A 20,875-nucleotide genomic window follows, 5' to 3' on the forward strand; every position below is an offset into this window, starting at 1 on the left:
AAAATCAGGGGCAAGGCCTTGGTAGTAAACTTCAGGCCACGTGGTCAAGGGTCTTACGGGCATTTTTCAGATGCTATTGTGCATATAGATCAAAAGGGCGAACAGGGAACAAGAGGACCCTCTGGCTTCAGTGGTAGCTGCTGAATGATCAGCATTCTGGAAAGTTGGTCTCTTTTTTGCCTTAAACGTTTGCACACAAACTTAGAAGTCTGCTTACCCTGCCCCATCTTATTGTCAGCATAAAAGCTTCTAGCTCACCAAATTTTAGCTTTAAACAAGAAGCCGAAAGAAGCCAATATTTTGCATGGAAGTTAACATGCCACAAATAAGGCAAAGGTTTGCTGTATGGAGGGCAGTGAGACAAATGCCAGGTTTACCTGCCTAGGAGACTTCAAAAGCTGAGAGGGAGCTCTAGTGGTGCAAGTGCTCCCTTGTCATGTGTAAATGAGTCCAAGTTATATGGGCAAGAGACATAAATGTGCCACGACCCAGCTGCTGGTGAGCCAGAGTGTGTTACACAAAGACAGACTCACTTCTTAGTGCATGCTTGCTCTTAGCCTGTGTGGTTCTTCCTCCTTTCCTGCCTTATTGGCCACACTCGGTCCATCTCCACTGACTCTATACCTGCTTCTGTACCAGTCCCTGGCATCCGAAACCTGGAGCTAAGTAGAAGTAGTAAAAGAGGACCTAAGCACAAGCTTGCAGTGCACCAGAGAGGAATAATAGCTCTAACGACACTTTCATCATTAGAAAACTTACATTTGGTAAGGATGCTTAAGGGATTTCCTTACCTGCTGTGCAGTATTTCCACATTGGTTTTATTTCACAATGTGAATAAAAGCCTGTGGGTAAATGTTTCATCACTTTCTGTGGATTGGAAGTGGATCTCAGTCTCTCGTCTACAGTGCATTTATACTAACTGCGTTAGAACTTATTTGGTGCCACCATTTTTCCCCCACTATTTTTAGGTCTCAACAGCTATTTGTCTAACCTGTTCTGAGACTGTATGCAAATAACTGGAAAGTCCCAGTCATTTGTACAGTCTAGTGAAGAGAATGAGAAATATCTAAACAATCAAATTGAAAGTCACCCTCCCTAACTTGTGTTCAGTAAGTTCCACTTACAAAAAAATAGTTGTGCCTTTCTGATCAGTCCCCCACCCTCCTCAATCCCCCCCCCAAATGCTTGGAAAAATAGGACAGCAATGAAAGTCAAATTAGAATGGAAACTGCCACCCGCTGTAAAGGTTGTCCTAGGAAAACTCTTATTACACTTTATCCATCAGAGCAAAACTATAAATAAAATATAAAATGAGAGCTTATATAACTGCATAGTCATCATGCTTGTAATTTTTTTGCTAGTATTTGAAACTTCTGTACTAGACAATACCTTGTCCACTTGTGCTTACACATTGTGCTTAATGAAGTTATAACTGCTGCTTATAAGGTCAGATAATTCAGGGAGGGGGAGATACAAACTTGCTCAGTAAATACTGATGCATTTCCATCCCCAAATCCACACCCTGCTCATCTGGCCTGCTGAGAAAAGTGTGCTCTTTAGTAGGAACAGGGCAAGGCCTTCTGAACTAGCAATTCTGCTGTCAGTCCCAGCCTGACCTGATAATATCACGTGCTCCAACTGAGTTCTCCTTATTTTATACCACCAAGGAACCTAAGAATACAGTCACTGAATAACTAAGTACATGAACGATATTTGTTACCGCAGTTACTGGATCTACGTTATCTTTAGGACAGGTCCTTACATTCCCCTGTGACAGCAGCATGCTGGCTGGGTGAAGGAACCTGCAGGATGCTCAGGCTTTCACTGGTGCCCATAACCAAATTACGAAGGGCAAAAATCAGCATAGTGTGACAGCTAGACAAAATGAATAATGCAATATCCAGACATCTCTAAAGCCATGTCTTTGCTCTGGGATGTGGATTTATCTTGGGAAAGGGTACAACTCCTGTCTTTCTTACTCATTGCACAAAATTCTGCCTAAAAGAAGGTGGTTCTGCAGTACAGTGTGACTGGTCCCACTTGTTACTAGTTCAGCACTTCAGGTTGTCTAAAAATAACCTTCTGTCACAGTAATTTAGTCATTAGTAATTCTATCTGCCTGCTGGGAAACATCCTTTTAACTCAATCTTAGCTTAATTGGGGATTTGCAAGGTAGATGATAACTTCAAATCATGTCAGTTACTCCAAAGCCAATTAATGTAGGGACATGATCACAGGAAACATGCAACATTCGTTTCCTCTCATTGAAAAACATTAGTCACAGCGTTGATTACTTTTCTCCTTCATCACTCCAAAAGAGGACAAATTTACTGCAGACCTGCATTAGTACAAGACCCCAGCTGCCAAAATAAAACCAAACAGATTCATCTTACTTCAAGCGTATTTAAGCCCCTTCTTTTTTCTCAATAAATCCTCTAGGGAAAAGAATGAGAACATGGAACAAAAATCTTTCATTTATCTAAAAACAGAAACTAAAAGGGAATTTGCCTTACTTGCTGAGAGGGGATCGGGAACAGGCCAAGCTGGGCTAAAGTAACTGGGATTGCTCTTCATGGAGCACTTTGCTGCATCAACAGCAGTGCCAAACCTGGCCTGTGTCTCCCGGGCCTGAGCCAGTGTCCAGGGCTTTCCAGAGGGGCTTTTGCTCACGGGCTGATCGCTGTAGAAGAGCCGCAGTACTCTGACTCTTCCTCAGGAACCAAATTTGACCAGAACACAATCTGCAGTCCTTCTAGCCTAGCCCCTTTACAACTTCTTTCCTGCAGTTTTTCTATTCACCAGGTTATTTCTCTGAGATCAATCATTACCATTGAGCTGCTAGAAGAAAGTGTTTTGCATAAGGGTGGTCTTCGGTGCCAATGTCCCTTTTTGGAGAAGGTCAGCACGCAGCCCCTCTCACTCGACGTGTTGGGGTGCAGGTTGTGAGAGCCCTCGAGTACAGCGCCTGCTCGGCTCAGTACAGGCGTGAACAGCAACGTGTGCTCACCAGCGTGCGTTACGTTAGCGCTGTGAAAAGCTGCTTCCCCAGCAGCTGCATGCAGCTTCAGCGTGTGTCCTGAGCTCTGAGTAGCAAAACTTTTTGTTTAGCTTCAGTGGGAGGTATATCTCTGCTTACAAGCCTGTCATATCCAACCCAGACTAATAAATATTACTGGTTTTCCCTCTTTCTTACACATAGCTGTCCCTGGACCTCTATCACACTGAGGATGACATCTACAAGCTCTCGCTGGTGCTGGAACCAAGGAACTCCAAATCCGTAGGTCTTCTTTTACTGCATTTTGACATATTGCTTGTTTTGTCTGCATGCAGTTGATTAAATTTTTAAATTACAGTTAATGTCATTTTCGTATTCACATAAAGCTTTTTAGTGTGTATGCTTGTATAGTAAACACAGTCACTCTTTATAGATTTCAGTGGATATTGGGAGAAGCAAATAGTGAAACATGCCAGACTTCATTACTAATTATTTTTCAACAAAATCTCTGCAAGTCATGGAAAACATAGTTCTGCTTTATGTGAAGATATCCTTTGTAAGGTTACATCAATAATGTATTGCGTGACCATTACTTCATTTTCTGGGTGCTGGTGCGGTTATATAAAACAACACTGAGTCCAAAGACTTGTTTTAGGTAAGGCACAGCATTAGCTGTAGTGTTTTAAAACTGTTTGCTTATGTAGAATTGGCTTTATCTTAGAATCACAGAATCATAGAATCATTCAGGTTGGAAAAGACCTTTAAGATCATCAAGTCCAACCGTTGGGCTCTCAAGCAAAGTTTAAACACCTCAGAATACATATTACTTTTTTTTACTATGCGCAATTAAAGATAATGCTGCATTGCTGCATTTTTCATTATGCTTTGCAAGTCTGAAGATACAGATAAATCTCCTAATTAACAGTTGAATTTCATTTAAAGTATTACTCTCTCTTCTGTTGCCAAAGTCTGGGGACTCCTCTTCCCTCTGAGCATTTCATCAGTGCATTAACATCCTTATTACCTATCATATCCAGCATGTGATGCTCTCAGGCTGAGCCCTCTCAAGTCTGACACCAGCAGAAACTACGGTTGGCTGGAAATGCTTAGCCAGGGTGTGAGAGCAGAGTCCAGGAATCTGAGGTGATTCATTGCAGTGCTTTTTATGCTTTTGAAGTATTCTTAAAAGCAAGCAAGGAAGCAGAATCCCTTGATTTCCAAGTATAGGGCTTCTCTGGGTTTTAAGATAGTTTAACACTCTTGGACACCAGTTTGAGGACTATGTGTGTGTGCTTTCAGTGGTGAATGATGAGCAATAGTAAGGAAGCTATTGAATATTTCCATAGTCAACACTAACTCAGTTTGAACACCTGGAATTTCATTACATTGTTTCGTTATCCTTGTTGGATATGATTTCACCACATTTATTCCCATTTGTCGCAGTCATTCTGGCTCTCTTGTGCTCCCATTACTGCCGGCAAAGCTGATTTGTTACAGCTCTATGCTGTGGAAGGACTAATGGGCCACTACTGTAAATGAAGAAAATTATCACGTTGCCGCTTTGATCTCCAGCCTGAGCTTTAAGAAGGACAAAAGCAATATAATCAGTGTTGTGAACTTTAACAGTACCCAGCAATTGTGGGAGACTTCTGCATAACAATCAATGAATAACCAGTGACATTGAGCTGTTGCAGCACCCTGATGGGTAAAAAGCTACAGCTGAATCGACAGAAGCAGGACTATTTGAAGCATACTTCTCTTTGATGGCGTGCCAAAGCACACAAGCTGTATTAGAGGGGAAAGAATCTGTAGAGCTTTTGTATGTGGAAAAATTTGTCAAAGACAATGTGACACCGTAGTAATACCATTCCAACTGCTCCTTGATTTATTGTTGTACAGGTACAACTCCCATGCAGGTGCACTGCAGAGGAAGTGCCTCATGCTGCTGCAGTCATTTTTGAGGCAAAAGTGGAGCTAATCTGTTAGCGTACGATCCTGCTGTCAACAGGGACTTGAGAAAGACTTTCATTCTGTTAAAACTGGGAGGAGACTCTTCAGTCATTGTAGCAGCCTAAAAAAATACTGAAGACTGACCGCCAGTTGTAGTATAGAGTCTCCCTGTCACACTGTCCTGCTTTTCCCTGCGCACTAGTTATTTTCCTGTTGGGAGTTTTTACTGGTACAGCTATTGGCTAGAAGACGACTCTGCCTGGTACAGTTACGCCACTGAAGACACACTTACATAGATTTTTTGCTTTTGAGTAGAATTTATTTCAATGCCAAAATACGCAGAACTTTGCATCCGTCTGAAAATGCTTTTTCAGTCTACGATACCATTATCCCTGTGCTGGTGAAACAGACAGGAGATATAGGCTGAATCACAAGCAGCATGACCAGATACAGTGTTTCTGAATGTTCAATAAATTCAGCTAGGTAGTCTCTGGACACTGGTTAGTACCTTTCCTCATAGCATGCATTTCAAATACATAAATAAAATTATGACTGTTCATACAAGTCTATGAGTGAAATAGGAGGAACTGACATCTCCCTTTGGCTAGTGGGCAGTAACATGAAGTTTTTGCTGCAGTTTGTCAAAAACCACAATAAAAATTGAATGAGGCTTCAAATGAAATAGCCCAGAATAAAGAGGAATGCTCCAGTGGATTCAGTCTCTTTCTGCCATTTTGCACTCAGACCAGCAGGAGTTAAAAGCTCTCTGTGAGGGCTTGGTAGTGTAGCACCACTCTGACACTTTGATACTGATGCTTTGAGGCCCTTTAGTCTAAGATTTTTTTAAGAGAAGGCACATTTCAAATTTATTCTCTGACCACAGCTGTAGGAATATCACAATACTGGCAGGTTATATGTTATCATGTAACATGTCATCTTTAAAAGATTGCTGCATTTCTGCATATTTTTAGAGCAAAAACACTTGCCAGCTTGTTGGTCCATCACTGTGTGGTGACATTAATTTTGGGATCAAAATATTCTGTGAGTGCTTTTGACATATAGAGCTGGATATCCAGGTTCACTCTATTTCCTGTTAGACTTTAATTCTGTGGATATAGAGATTTTCTTCTTCCTTAAACTTACCTGTGCAGATTTGTATGATGAGTCAAGAGCCATTCAGGAACGGATATAATCCAAACCATGCTGAAATTTTTCTGCTTGACACTGCTTCACCTGCTGGCTGTCCAGTGGCAGATGCAGAAGGCCAGTACGCCTTACAGCTTTTTTCATGCTGCCTGGTGGTTTTTGAAGCCTTATCTGAAACTGTGTTCAGGTTTGTCCTATATTTTCTACTTGAACAAGCCGAGCTGCATGCCAGAGCTTCTCCCAAAGCACCGTAGTGGCATGGAGGCTCTGTGTGCTCTGTGCATCAAGTGAGCTGTCAGCTACCATTTCATCAGGACCAAGCTGTTTTCAAAATAAAATAGCCTGGCTGGTGTTATCTGGAGAGCAAGTCAAAGGTTAGCCCCTTTCTGCTCAGGCTGCCTAGATGACTTAAGCTGTGTGTCCTGGCCTACTGTAAATTTCCTCCTGTCTCTGCCCAGAAAGATTTCGTTCTTGTTCCACTATGGCGTTGGCATTTCCCTGCCACGTTGTCATAGCACGTCTTGGCTGGAAACCAGTGGGATGGCTGAGCGTGATTCTGTCCCCACCTCTGCATCCTGCCCTCTTCTTGGTGCTGCACAGAGCAGGAGCATTAACTTATCCAGGCCACCGCAGTCCCTCGCGTGGCTTCTGGGTACGGTCCCTCCGGCAGTGTGGTGGGGCCAGGCAGCATCGTGATGGCAAGTTCCTCGGGGGCTGTACCAGGAAGGAGAAAAGCAGGTCTCTGGGCTTGCCTGTTCCTGATGCCCGCTGTGCCCAGAGACCCTCCTTCCTTCCCCCTTCCTCCAAGTCTCGTTGCTGTTGAACCCTCCGGAGACAGCAGTGAGGAAAGTCTGCCTGGTTTTGCTTCTGAGCTCGCTGGGCACTGCTGCTGCCGGCATAGCTGCGAGGTGCCACGGAGAGCCCAACTGAAGCTGTTAGCAGAGGCAAGCAACGCTTTAAAACCTTTCCTGATGTTTTGCTAAGCACATTTTTACAGCACAGGGACTCCGGTAGTTTGTGGTTGTAGCTCTGACATATAGAGCTGCTTTTAGTGGGAAATTCAACTTCATAATTCAGATTTTAAAATCTTTGTGTTCTGATCCATCTCTCAGCAGCCTACCTCCCCGACAACCCCTAACAAGCCAGTAGTGCCACTGGAGTGGGCATCTGGAGTGGTACCAAAACCCGACCCTACCGTCATTAACAAGCACATACGAAAGCTGGTGGATGTAAGTATTTGGAAGAATACACTGGTCAAAGAATACGATAGCTTTGATATTGTCATCATTATAATTAATTTCAAGCTTTTCAAGGGATTGTTATAGTTGGGATGAACTTCAGACATCCGATAACAAATTTGAGCCTTTACTGATACTTTCAGAAATATTTATTTTATTCCTGCAATCAGTGATGGGATTAGTAAGCAGGTTTCTCGATACAAAGGAGCAAACTTTCAGGATCATCCGAAGCCTGGCTTCTGTTCAATAGGGTTTGCTTAGCAAATATAAATTCAGAGGGCAAAGTTGAGTTTTCGCAGATCTAGTCACCTAGTTTATGTCTGGTACTAGACAGCTGGAAACAAAAATACTCAGAAACAAGGACTCACGCATTACTAAGCCCAGAGAAAGTTTCCAGAAACCCTATTTCTGGTTTTCAACTTGCTGTCATTTGACTGTCCAGAGCATACTACGTATGGTAAAGAAAGGACTGTCTTGGTATCACACTAAAAATTGGGCATGAGGTCATGAAGAATTATAGCTAGGATCTTCCAGCTTCAGTTTGGAAGGTGACGTGTTAGGTAATGCAAACAAAACCAAATAGTACCAGGTTCCTTTGGAGAGACTGAGCCCTGTTGTGTTGGTGTGTAAGGGACTTTCAGTGATGTGAGCAGCATGCAGAGGAACCAGGAATGTGTTGTAGATAATGAAGGAAGATCTCCTTCTGCTTTTTACAAATCAATAACTAAGTCTGGGAGGAACTATTAAATTCTGACCTCGTCTGTGTTACAGGTCATTAATTGGGGTTATATTGTTAAGATAACTTAAAACAGTCTTCAGTTGTCCCACTCAGACTTCAAATATATCTTGTGGTTTACTTTTTGTACCTGCTCTTTTTTTAAAAAAGTTTCGTTTTTCTCTTAATGTGGGATGCCAGAACTGCATATGCTGTTCCTCTATTGCTTTTGTCAGTGCCATATGTGTTGATAAAAATCACTCCACAGCCAAACCTCTCTTTGATAGCTTGTTTAAATAGGAAGTCTGTCACAACTCCTTAATCTTTCCAGAATTAGGTGGGTGGGAGTTGTTCTTGTTCCTGTGGGTGGGAGAAATGCAGTCCCCCATTCCACAATTTTGGCCTGGTTCGGGACATATGATCTTGAGTTTGACAGGATTAAAACATGTTTTGGGTCTGTCATGGATACAGCTTACCAAGAGGCCCACACCACTCTGTACAGCTGTCTTCGTTTTGCCAATCTTTGTCATTTACTTGCTGCTTTGAGTTGTGCTTTAAAGCATTGTTTTTATTACTGAAAGTGTTGAATACTACTTGGGTTTGTGTTTTGGTTCCTTCGTGTTGATGTATTTTTGAGGTCTGCCAGTCATCGGTTACAGATTATTTGATAGGTGCTTAGAAATTGGCTTCATCATGTTCTTGTTAAAATAAGGACAAAGCAAACACCTTTCAGAGGTGTCAGCATATTAAAATCTTGTCTTTGTCAACCAAATCGTAATCTAATGAGAGAGTTTGTGGTTCAATATGTGTCTTTCAGATAGTCATGTTGACTTTGACACTCCTGTTTTTCCCATCAGCATCACAGGTAGCTTTAACGCCCCTTGCACTTCTCTGCAATCAGTAAAACAGAATATAGTAATTCCTTAGCAGCTAAGGAGGGCTTCCATCACTGTATGCGACCTTTTAAATTTGATCCCATGTCTGTTTTCACTTAGTGGCGACCTGGTGTGGGTTGATGGGAGGGAAAGATTGCTAGGTACAAAGTGCTCGTGATCTGGATGTCAAAGTATTAGTAAACAAATCAGATTGAAACAGTACTGTGACAGAGCAGAGGTGACCAACTAAAAGAGAAGTGAAGCCAAAAACATCTGAAATACTCATGGGAAAGCTGCTGTTGGGTTGGTTTTGGTTTATTTCTTTTTTTGTGTTTAAAAAGCATACTTAATGAAGCAAAGGGAGTATGTCACGTGGGGCAGAATTTTAGTGACATTTCCAATAAAGAAGAAAAATAAAGCAAGAAAAATTATGTCTGAAAAGTTGTGGAGGACCATCACTAGATAAATACTGAGGTCAAGTTTTCTTTAAAAATTAGCCATTTTTTCCCCTACAGTCCAATAAATATGCATATTGAAGTACCAAGTAGGAAGAAAAGGAATAAAACAAGGCAGCAGAACATCTGATTAGTAATGTTGAACATTAAGTTAGATGTAATTATAAGGTTGAAGAGCTGGTATAGATTCAGGATAGGCTAGATATTAGGGCAATAATTTCTTTTTTTTTCCCAGTCTGTCTTTAGGAACTACGATCATGACCATGATGGCTATATTTCTCAGGAAGACTTTGAAAGTATAGCTGCCAACTTCCCCTTTTTGGACTCTTTCTGTGTGCTGGACAAAGACCAGTAAGTTTGGAGATTTCTTTGTGGTTTTTTTCTTTTCCTCAATTTAAAAACTCATGCAAACCAAATATTGAAGAAACAGTGTCTCCCAAGCTTCTTGTGTCTGACATCTCGCTTAAGGAACTGAAGATCACTGAAGGCTGAATTCTGTTCTCACTTAACTTCTTATGCTGTAGTCGGTTCTATAAGCCCACCTAGATTGGAGTCCTGCTTTACCTGGTACTTTAAAAATCATTTATGTAATAGCTTAATGGGGAATTCCTACTGGGACTGAATCAAAACCCCTGGAATACCATCAAATTACAGTGGAGACGCTGTATCCAGACCAGGCATCAGACTGATGAAACAAATAAGTTGTGTACGGGACAGGGGAAATGAGTGTATGTAGCAGAGAGAGGGAAACAAATATTCTAGGAGGTATATGTAATATATATTTCATAGCCAGTTGGGCTTGATAATTCTTGTTGTCCAGAATCACTTTGACTGTCGAGGCTGGTGGTCAGCCAGGGGCACAACCACTGGGTCTGTGTGAGGTCAAGATCCTTCACTTAATGGCCTGGCCTGTGCTCTGACACCATGAACAGGGGAGAAACCAAGGTCCAGGCTATAAGTTCAGTGTTTGCTGTTTAATGAAGGATAAGAACCACAAAGGCTCTAAGGGTTTTTTTCTGCCAGGGCTGTTGCAGCTCTTTCAATGAATGTACTTTGCGTGCTGTGTGCTTTTTGCAATAAGAAAATCCAGAATTGTTCAGTGCCGTGAGAGTGACAGATCTACTCTACTTTTTTTTCCCTAACAGAGATGGTCTTATAAGCAAAGAAGAAATGATGGCTTACTTTCTGAGAGCTAAATCACAGTTCCAGTGTAAAATGGGACCAGGGTTTATTCATAACTTTCAGGAGATGACCTATCTTAAACCAACTTTCTGTGAGCACTGTGCAGGATTTGTAAGTATGTTTTTAGTAATAGTGCATCTTAAACACAACTTTTGACCCTTTAACGTAGACAGGGTGAAACTGGCTCCCCGCATTGCTGAAGTCTCTTGGCCAGATATCTCATTGCATTCAGAAGCACAAAACACTTACTCATGTGGTAGCTGTACTATCCAGTTTTGTTTTAGTGGCTCCTGAATACTGGCATTTGTAAGAATTACTGTTGCAGGGGAACAAATAAAATTATGTTAGCTAAAGGATATTAGACACTATATGAATGGCCTTACTTGGTTTATCTTAAGTTCTTTAATTTGGCTTTATTTCCCATGTAAACAAGCTCAAGGGAAAATGGTTGTCTGGAACAGAGGATGTAGATGAAGCAAAAGCCGTTCTTTCTCAGGAAATTGCACATGGCAACATAGCTATGTTCATAATTCTCTGAATGACCATAACAGCCTTAATCCTTTCTCTATTGAATTAACAGACCTTCTAATTTGGTCGAGAAATCAAAAGTGCTTCCAGCAGTTCTGTACAATAAGATTTTTTTAAATTTATTTGATATTTTTCTAAAATTTGCTTTTTCTCTCAGCCATAATTTACTAGATGCCACTTATTAGAGTGCTTTATACATAGCTGGGAAATGATCGTTTATGTGAATATTTGTGTTGCTTGTACCTCCTCCAACTTTTTCACTGCAAAACAAGTATAGTAAAGAAAAAGGAATTCCTATGATTTAAAAGTTACATTAATGTACACACCCCACTGAAATCAAATGTCCACATTTACACAGCTTAAGCAATAAGGGCAGAGGCCCATGTTCTCTGCTTACGTGTGGCCCTTGTACAGGGTGTAAACTCAGAACATGGTCCCTGCTCTCCAGCACAGATCTGCCTCTGCTATCGGCAGCAAAATCTCCATCTTGTACTATGTGAACTTTTCCACTAAGTGATATCTTTTCGTGGCTGAAAGTAACAATAACAGCACTGCTAAGTGCAAAAACATGCCTCCTCTCAGACCAGCTCTGGTGTTTCTGCTCTTGTCCGTGCTCCCGTCTTCCGCTCGCTTCTTTTGTGATGAGTCTGTCTTGTTCAGATGCTCGTGGTCCCTATCGCAACGGCTGATCAAGGCCACGGGGAAGAAGGAATTCCACCTATTTCCACTAGAACCTTGCAGGTGACATGGTCAGTGCTGATTCAGGAACGTGCTGGTGGGCTCTTGCGCTGGCAGCTCCAGCAGACCGATGGGGCAGAGGCGTTCACTGGCCTGAGCCTATTGTTTGAGGCCGCCTGCAGCCTTGGGAAGACGCCTTTGCGTTTGTGACACTCACTTCATGTTTGGAAGGCTTCCATAGCAAAGCAAGGCCCAAGGACTGCCCTGCAATGTCCTCTCTACCAGATATTTTTCTCCTGCATCAACTTGCTAATTGGCCATTGTTAGAATTTTCACGTCTCCCTGATTACATCCAGTGCAGGAATACAAATGAGTAAGGGGTTGTACAGGAAATGGAAATAAGGTCATTTTTCCTGTCAACTCACTGAAGTCATTGGCATTGTCCTGTGGATGAGTTGGGCTGATAGGACAGGAACCAACTACAAAATCTGCTGTGTGTTTGTTCTGCATTTCAGTGCTGCTCATCCTCATCCCTGGGTGGAAACTTAATTTCCAACTGATGCACTGATTCACAGTCAAAATAATGTGCACTGGCAGTGCAGCAGGATGAATTGACGTGACAGTTCAATGCGTGCAGTATCCAATAAAATATCTGTTATTAAAATGATACAAACTTTAAAGATCAAGCTAAAACCTAATGCCATTAAGCAGTGTGAAATTGATATGCCCATGGTGGGCCACAGTTCTGTCCCACAGCTTGAGTTGCACCGCATGGCAGGGTAGGTGACCAGCCATCCCACCGAGCTTTATAATACCAATGTGCACAGATCCTCTTACCTTGGAGCTGGCTCAAGCCAGCTTTGCAGCAAAGCTGTGTCAGACGGATTCAAAGCTTTAGGTCAGAATTCATGACACGGCATTTCAGCTAAGCTTCGCTGCTGTGTGTAATCATGACTGTGGCACCAAATTTGAGTGGGAGGAAGGTACAGAGCTAAGAAGGTGAGAAGAAAGCTCTTCTGTGGGAACAGGTTAGATCTTAAATGAAAGAAACTATAATCCATGCCTCTTATGGTGATCCTGGCAAAGAGACCTGGGGAAGAAAAGTCATGTAAAGCTGAGCAGCGACAGCCCTGCTGCTGCTCTTCCAAGAGGGGGCTGGGGGGCTCCACTGTCGCTGCCTGACCACAGGCATTAGCAGGAAAAAAGCAAGCAGCAAGCTTTCTCTGGCCCCTTCTTCCACCATTGTCCCTTCTGTTCTTTTATTCACCTTTCTTCCACCCTGTCTAATCTATTTTGCTTTTCCAAGCCCCCATTTTTCCTTGCAAATTCCTTTTTGCAGTGTATGGGGGTTTTTTTCACAGAATCTTCCTATTCTGTTTATTTTACTCTTTCCTTTGTATTCTGAATGTTCTCCAGCTCTTCCTTTTGAACACTGCTTTAATGACCATATTCATATTGCGTACTGTGCATGGGTTCTTATAAATATGGTGAGAAGCCACGTGCAGTTTCGACTGCCTGGATGTCCTCACCCTCCCAGGTGATGTTTTGAATGAGGTCAGGATAAATAAACACAGCAGTCCCCGATCTTTTTCCTTTAATGCTAGGGCTAGAAAAACTGCCCCTTCCTCTATCTGCCTCTCAGGGTGAAAATGCTTGTTTTTATAATGCAATGGTTGTAGATACAGCACTTCTGAGGGTATAGATAATGATTTGCTGGGGAATTTTCCTACTTCCAAGCAATCCTGCTCATGTTGCAGTGAAAGCTTCCCAAAAGTGGGACTGCGCACACTGCCTCCTAGAAGTTTTGCATTTGGTTGTTATGTACATCAACAAGGGCAGCTTCTGGGAGGAGGCAAAGATGGAATTTAGTGTCTTTTCTGCCTGTTTCAATCTTCAACATTTTTTTTAATGGAAAAGGTCGGGCGGAAAAATCCAATTGCTATGGCTGGGTGTGCTGGGGACCAGTATGGCAACAAAGAACCTAATTTTTATCCCCAGTGGTGTTTTCTTCTCCTGTGTTTGAATGGCATGGGTCATTCATGTATCTGGAGAATGGATGTGCACTGGAAATTCCCTCACAGATAACATTAAGTGAGCCTAAAAGCAGAACGTGCTCTGCTGGTTTCAGTAAGCTTGATATAATGGCAATTTTTCACCCATTCCTGGAAGCAAATGTCATCTGTGTCTCTCCTTCTCTGGTAGTCCCGCTGTAAGTAGTAGAAATAACGGGGAAGCCACACAAGTCTTATCACAATTAGAGGGGGAGGTCTGCCTAACAGGAAGGGTGTTAAGAGCAGTAGTATCCTGTTTGTGCTTTTGTAGCCATTGGTACTTCCTCATTGTGACCTTGTTTTCCTTCCGGCTTTCTTTTCTGATTCCTTGACGTTCTTTTGTCTTTCTTTGCAGCTCTGGGGTATAATCAAACAAGGCTACAAATGCAAAGGTAAATAAATATTGCATGGATTTTTCAAATTATAGGTGGTGGGTTTTAGCACAAGTAGGTCAACTGTATTTTTTACTAGAATGACATCTGTTCATCCAAATTTTGCTTATACACTTGGTACTGCCCGTGAACAGTGACTCCTGGTACGCTGCGAAGTCTCATTGCGTTAGGGGACATAGCACTCAGTAGGAACACACAGGTTCTGTGAGCTAAAGGTCCAAAGCAGCCACTGACTCCATGAGGTGTCACTTTCTACCAGCAAAGACCTTGCATCTTGGAAAACCAAGTGTCCTCATCCTAACACCAAGACATCCTGAAATATATCTGCTGAGACTTGGGGTCAGGAAAAGGTCTGCTGGCAATGCTGTCGTGTACATCCGCATGCCTGTAGTGAAGCTTTACTGGTCTTGCAATGCAATAGCAGCTGAGCTAGAAATAGAGAAATATTTAATTCCTAGACTGCCCAGCAGATCTCATTGCAAGATCTTCTGCAGACATTCAACTTTAAAAAAATCCTAGAGCTCTGACAGCCCTCGCTGTTGCTTTCATAAAATGTTTAATTTCTTAGGCAGTACTTGCACTATATTGAGCAGGTCAGACCAAGAATGGCATTGTGGTGGTCCTCATTGGCTTTAAAGTCCTGGACCTATTTATTTCTCAAGCAGCCCAGCTCTGGCTGAAGGGCAGTGTTGATTTACACAGTTGTAGTTGCACCTCGGTTATTCACAGGGGAACGTTCACGCTGGGGCTTCATAGTTGTATTTACATGCACTCTTTTCCCTTAGTCTTACACTGGCTCCCAGTGTAAGAATTGGCAGGATTGTTTTTTAGGATACACCGTACTCCTGTCTCCCTCTCCACCCATGAATATCTCTTCCTCAGAGAGGGGTGGGGAAAATGGCTAAACCAACGTATGTAATTCAGCTATTCCTGACCACTGTCATCTGAGCAGCTACGAAATGGCTAGTTGCGGTCTATACTTTTACTGGTAGGATGAGGGAAGGAAGATAAGGTTTTGAGATCTGAAAGCTGAGCTCTGTCCTGCATCATTGCTTGTAACAGTGGCTCAGTGGAGAGAGAGCAAAAGTGATTCTGTAGAGTCAAAATTATAGGCAATGGAGCATGAGAGTAAGAGAGCAGAGCTGCTCGCTCAGATCTTAAAGTGGTCAACAAGCGTAATTAGTGCCTGCCCTTTGTTGCAGCAGTTACCAGCTGCTCTGTATGCCAGCATCACTAGAGTGCTGCACCCATTATGGATGATTTCTGCCTTTGAGCACAGAGCTGTCACCTTCTGTTTTGAACCTCTGACACTGTGCTAGCCGGGGGAGGGAAGGGGTTCATCTGTTCAGGTCTGCTGCTTACCCCAGCACTGTGGACAATGAGATAAAGCTAGACTGTGTGGTCTACAAGTGATGAAAGAGGTTCTCCATTGCCAAGAGAGGTCTTTATTGTATCAGGGGGTGGGAGAGGTACCTTTAGGGCAGACAAAACCACAGCTGGGCAGGTACTTCTGTATTAATCATATGAACAAGGTGATGGGAGAAACCAGAACTCTCACCCATCATGCTAGAGCTGCTGCCCTGAGCAGAATGGTCCTTTTAGCAGAGAGTTATAAACACAACGCTTTGGCAATGGCTCACCTAGAACAAAATGTTAGGTCATGGAGCAGCAACAGAGAAACAAGGGAAACGGAAATTTTCAAATAAGGGCAAGTGACACAGAGGAGAGAGACCCTATGTTTGGGGCATCTTCCACCCTTTGGCCCTTGTAGATAAGATCCGTACTGCGGTCACACTTCAGATAAATGTACCTAGTGATGAGTGTATCTGCAGTGAGGTTAGGTGTGCAGGCACTCAGCCAGTTTCATCCAGGTGGATGATAAAAGTCCACAGAGCTTACTCTGTGCTGATGTTGCTTGCTGAGCTACTTGGATGAGTTTTAACCTACAATGGTGTCCTGGTTTCGGCTGGGATAGAGTTAAATTTCATCCTAGTGCTGTGTTTTGGATTTAGTATAAGAAGAATGTTGATAACACACTGATGTTTTTAGTTGTTGCTAAGTACCCTGCTAGTCAAGGACTCTTCAGAGGCTGGGAGAGAGCATAGCCAGGACAGCTGGCCCAGCTGGCCAACGGGGTATTCCATACCATGTGACGACATGCTCAGTATATGAATGGTAGGCATGGTCCAGGAAGTAGCGATCGCTACTTGGTTATCGGTCAGCGCAGGTGGTGAGCAATTGCATTGTGCATCACTCATTTTGTATATTCTATCATTATCATCATTATTATTATTATTTTCCCTTCCTTTTCTGTTCTATTAAACTGTCTTTATCTCAACCCACGAGTTTTTCTCACTCTTACCCTTCCGATTCTTTCCCCATCCCACTGGGCGGGGGGAGAGGGGGGGACGGCGGGGAGTGAGCGAGCAGCTGCGTGGTGTTTGGCTGCCTGCCGGGTTAAACCACGACAAATGGTCTACATTGACCTCCAGCTGTCCTTCCAGAGGCTCACAGTATGGATGCTGCAGTGTCTTCTGACCAAGTGCGTTTACTATAATGGGTCCTGCTGGGTCAAATGAAAAAAAAAAACCCAAACTTTTTTTGGAGACTCATGCAGTGGAGCAGAGGCTTTATGCATTGCATACACAGGATCATACCAGTAATTCCAGGTCTCTTCCTTGAAACTAATTGCTGACTAAAATATCATCCCCCTCTTCCCTTCTGCTGCCAGATTTCTACTAATGGCTGCCATGGAAATGATCCATTTTTTGTAACACGCTTCACACCAAATGATCCATTTCTCTAACTCCCTTTGCACCTTCTGTCAAAGCATTTGTTCCTTCAAAGTCCCTCCTGGTATCTGTCTGCTAATAGCCCTGAGGGATTACCAGAGAGTTGTGGCTTTCCATTTGATGACTTGATAATTCCTTTCTTTACAGATTGTGGTGCCAACTGTCATAAGCAATGCAGAGACCTGCTTGTGCTGGCATGCAGGAAATTTTCCAGAGGAACCTCAGTAGGCAGCAACCATGGCTCTCTGCCTAGCAGCCCGTCTCTGCCTCCAGGTGAGAGCACTTTTGCTCCTATTTTAAACCATTTCTGGAATCCTCTCTAACAGCCAGTGTCCTTGCTGCCATTTTTAATTTTTCCTTTGTAGCAATGCACAGATCAGCACATGTGCTTTCCACTGCACTGTGGCTTGTGTTCAGTGCTCGGATTACAACATCCGTTTCTGCAGTGGTGGCCTTAGTCTCCTGCCTGAGGCTCCCTATCCCAGCTGAAAAGAAATAAAATTATAATTAGGGAAATTGTAATTCTCCTTACAAGCCACTTAGGGGCAGGGGCTGGGAGACATAGGGCACAATTCTAGCTCTGCCTTATCCCCTGGGCTTGCAGATGAAGGGAGAAGGAAATGTGCACACATAAGGCCAAAATCAGTTTCCAAGCAGCATATGGATATTGCTAATTATACCACTGTTTCATATAGGAGGTTACCTCCCCCCACCCCAGGCTTAAGTTATCTTTTTGTAAAGATCTTGAAGTAGAATATTTAAAATAAACAATTCCATCCTCTCTTTCAGTCCAAGATGAAGTATTTGAATTTCCCCGTGTTGCTGCAGAACACCAGGACCTCGATGGCAGAGCTATCACCCTTGTCACTGGCTCTTCGCGGAAAATTTCGGTGCGGCTGCAGAGGGCGACCACCAGCCAAGCAACACAGACAGAACCACTGTGGCATGAGCCAGGCTGGAATGATTCAGGTTCCCATACTTTCCCCAAAATGAAGTCCAAGTTCCATGGCAAAGCTGGGAAGAACAAAGGCTTTGCAAAATGGGAGAACGAAAAGCCAAACGTGCAGGCTGATACAGAGCTAGATGCCAAGGCCCCACAACACATACAGGATCACAATGGAATAGAAACCCTCCCAGAAAGACAAGAATCTGAGGTGAGTTGCGGAAGAAGCCAAGACAGTTTAAAATCTACTAGAGTCTGAGGTCTCATAAGGTTATTTTATGAATTCCAGGACACTTTCATTCAAATTTTCCATTGCTTCTTGCACAAGAGTTACTTTCAGAAGAATGCCAAATCATCCATAGATACCTATTTTCTACACTGCAGTGTGCATTTACTGCAACACTGTAACTGGGGCTTTGGCTCTTGGTGTCAGTATGTGCTTTTAGGAGTTAGGCACTTTTCTTTTTGAAAATCATTAAAATAGCCTGGTGGATATCTGACCAAACTCTGTGTTGTCGTACCCTTGCGATGCACCGTTCAGGGCTCCATGTTAAGTTCACCAGAACTAGCATTCTGATAAGTATATGAGTCCAGGCTGGGGCAGGATATTGGTCCGATTTCTGGTGCTGTCACCCATAAAGTTCATACTTCCAAAGCCTAATGCTTTTATTGACCATCTTTGCTAGCATGTAAGTGCCTCTTCTCTTTTGGTTACAGGATAGCTGATTGCTCACCCTAAAGCACAGAAAAATGAAGATGACCACTGTAATACAGCAAGCGTTGGTGGACTGTCACAGACCACACTTGGCCATGAGAAGTTTTCCTGTACCTCGTACTTTTAAATTCAACCATTGCCCTGGTTTTTTAGCTGAAAGGTGTTATAAAGCACTATTTATTTTCTCACGAGTAAGCCATTTGGATGAACATTGCACGGACACAGCAGAATGGATCTCTGCGGTCACTGTTTTCTCTTGTATGACTTTTGTGGAAACTTCCTCTACATGCCAGTGAGGATATATTTGGCCTCCTTTAAATATACTGCATCATTTCAGTATGTCTGCCAGCAACAACAATGGTGAGGACAGAAGCCAAGCATCTAAGTTTGTTCGATAACACTCCTTTTCCAGACGCTTATAATGATCTTTTAAGGAAAGAAGTAGGTGTGTATGTTGATTAAATCTCAAACAAAAACCTTTCACAAGTCCTCTATGCTGAAATTCTTTGCACACCTGGGGTTTTGAATTTTGGCCGTGTTTACATTGCTACAGTGAGCATATTGGTGTTCAGCACAGTGATACCAGTTCCCAGACTAGGGATCCTTCAAATAGGCAGCCGAATTCCAAGACACTATGCATATGTCTGGTTACACTGCAGGGGAGAGGGGTCCTCTCTGCCAGCGCTGATTATGGTAAAATTAGCATGTAATAAACACTTCAGTTTTAAGTGTGTGTGTATGTATGTGTATGTGATACGGTTTTCTCTGGTTCGCAGCCTGCACATGTTAAGACTAAAGGTACTGAAAAGCGACCTCCAAATTAGCAGTTTGCTAATGTAGGATATAGCACCTGAATCTGTAATGGCCTGAGAAGCAGGTTTGAAGTGGCATTTCTCAGAAGTCTTAAGTTACTTAAGGAGCATAGCCCTCATCTGGAAAAAGAGAGAAAAACAAAACACTGCAAAGTTCAAACATGAAAGGTGCGTTCCAAATTGGCATACATGTATTATTCTTTTTACCCCATCTCCCCACAAAAATAGGTGTGTATGGGGAGCACACTCTGAATTAATGCAAGCCAATTATAAGATTTCCTACAAAATTCAAGTTATTGCACACTTCACCAAGTTATAAGCCCTCAAGAGAGTACTTTCATAGACTTCCCTAACCAAAACTGACAGCTGCACCCTCTGTGGTAATTTGACTGTAATCTGCACTGCAACTACATGATGTTTGCTCAGGTTTGCATCTTGAATCCTGCAGGTTTCCTTTGTTTTCCAACACAACTAGTAATGATTGTAAATCTGGGGAGAGAAAAAAAAGAGAACACGCTCTTACTCTTTTAATCTCAGAGAAATATGCACTGCAGGGAGCACTGATTTCCAAGCTAGGATGAGGGCCAGAAGCATCCTTCACTCTTACTGCTGTGGGCAAAGAACAGGCATTAACAAAAATATGGTCTGTATTTCCTGTGGTGGATCAGGTGACAGGTCACAACAGGCTGACCGCACAGCTACCGTTACAGTGTACAGCTTCCACACAATGAAAATGATGTGGTAGAGAATTTGAATAGAGAAATTTGGTTAAGATCCAGGCTGTTGATAGATCTGTTGAGATAAGCCTTTTAATGCTTTATAAATGAAATGTTCATGTGCAACTTCATTCTTAACATCACTTAAGAGTTTTAAACAGCGTTTAATCTGTAGACGTCAGCCTATTTCTTGCAGGCTTTTAAAAGTTAGTTGTAACTCTTGCTCTGAAAGGTACCTGCTTTCCTATTTCTATCAGGCCCACAAACCATGTCCGTCTTCATTTCGTTGTTGGATAACAATGTTTCTCATACATAATCTTACCTTCTCACTTACCTATTCCCCAAGATACTTACAAGCTTCTTGCGGGGTAGGTGCTCTATGTTCTTCAGAGGAAGGCCTTTTCAACAACATGTTTTTTTCCATGTATGCTGTTGTCAAGGCATAGACTCACATTTAAGCAAGAAAACTGACATTTCTACAGAAGCAGCTCCCACTTTCTGGGGGACCATTCTACTAGCAAATAGACTGCTTAAGTTTCAACCCGCTGTAGAGATTTCATCAACACATCTCTAGCAAGCCTGGTAGCTTTGGTCAGTTACGTGCTTACCTCAGCAGCAGTTGCAGATCAAGCATAGACTGCAGGCTCACAGAGCTGATCCTTCTAAGCAAAACATTGCAGCATCCAAGGAGG

At 42.7% G+C, this 20,875-nt stretch overlaps 1 protein-coding gene across 1 annotated transcript in view; it reads left to right on the forward strand.

Annotated features, from left to right (window-relative positions):
• RASGRP3 (RAS guanyl releasing protein 3 (calcium and DAG-regulated)) overlaps positions 1-18,699 on the forward strand; it is a 30,684-nt gene extending 11,985 nt beyond the window's left edge. The window contains exons 9-16 of the mRNA XM_009573549.1: positions 3,200-3,277; positions 7,204-7,320; positions 9,610-9,725; positions 10,520-10,667; positions 14,169-14,205; positions 17,145-17,270; positions 17,787-18,151; positions 18,658-18,699. Of these exons, the coding sequence (XP_009571844.1) occupies positions 3,200-3,277; positions 7,204-7,320; positions 9,610-9,725; positions 10,520-10,667; positions 14,169-14,205; positions 17,145-17,270; positions 17,787-18,151; positions 18,658-18,666 (996 nt within the window). The 3' untranslated portion in view covers positions 18,667-18,699. The remainder of the gene's footprint in view (positions 1-3,199; positions 3,278-7,203; positions 7,321-9,609; positions 9,726-10,519; positions 10,668-14,168; positions 14,206-17,144; positions 17,271-17,786; positions 18,152-18,657) is intronic.
• Positions 18,700-20,875: the final 2,176 nt, after the last annotated feature.

The sequence above is a fragment of the Fulmarus glacialis genome, unplaced genomic scaffold (assembly GCF_000690835.1).
Source record: "Fulmarus glacialis isolate BGI_N327 unplaced genomic scaffold, ASM69083v1 scaffold30402, whole genome shotgun sequence".
Taxonomy (NCBI): domain Eukaryota; kingdom Metazoa; phylum Chordata; class Aves; order Procellariiformes; family Procellariidae; genus Fulmarus; species Fulmarus glacialis.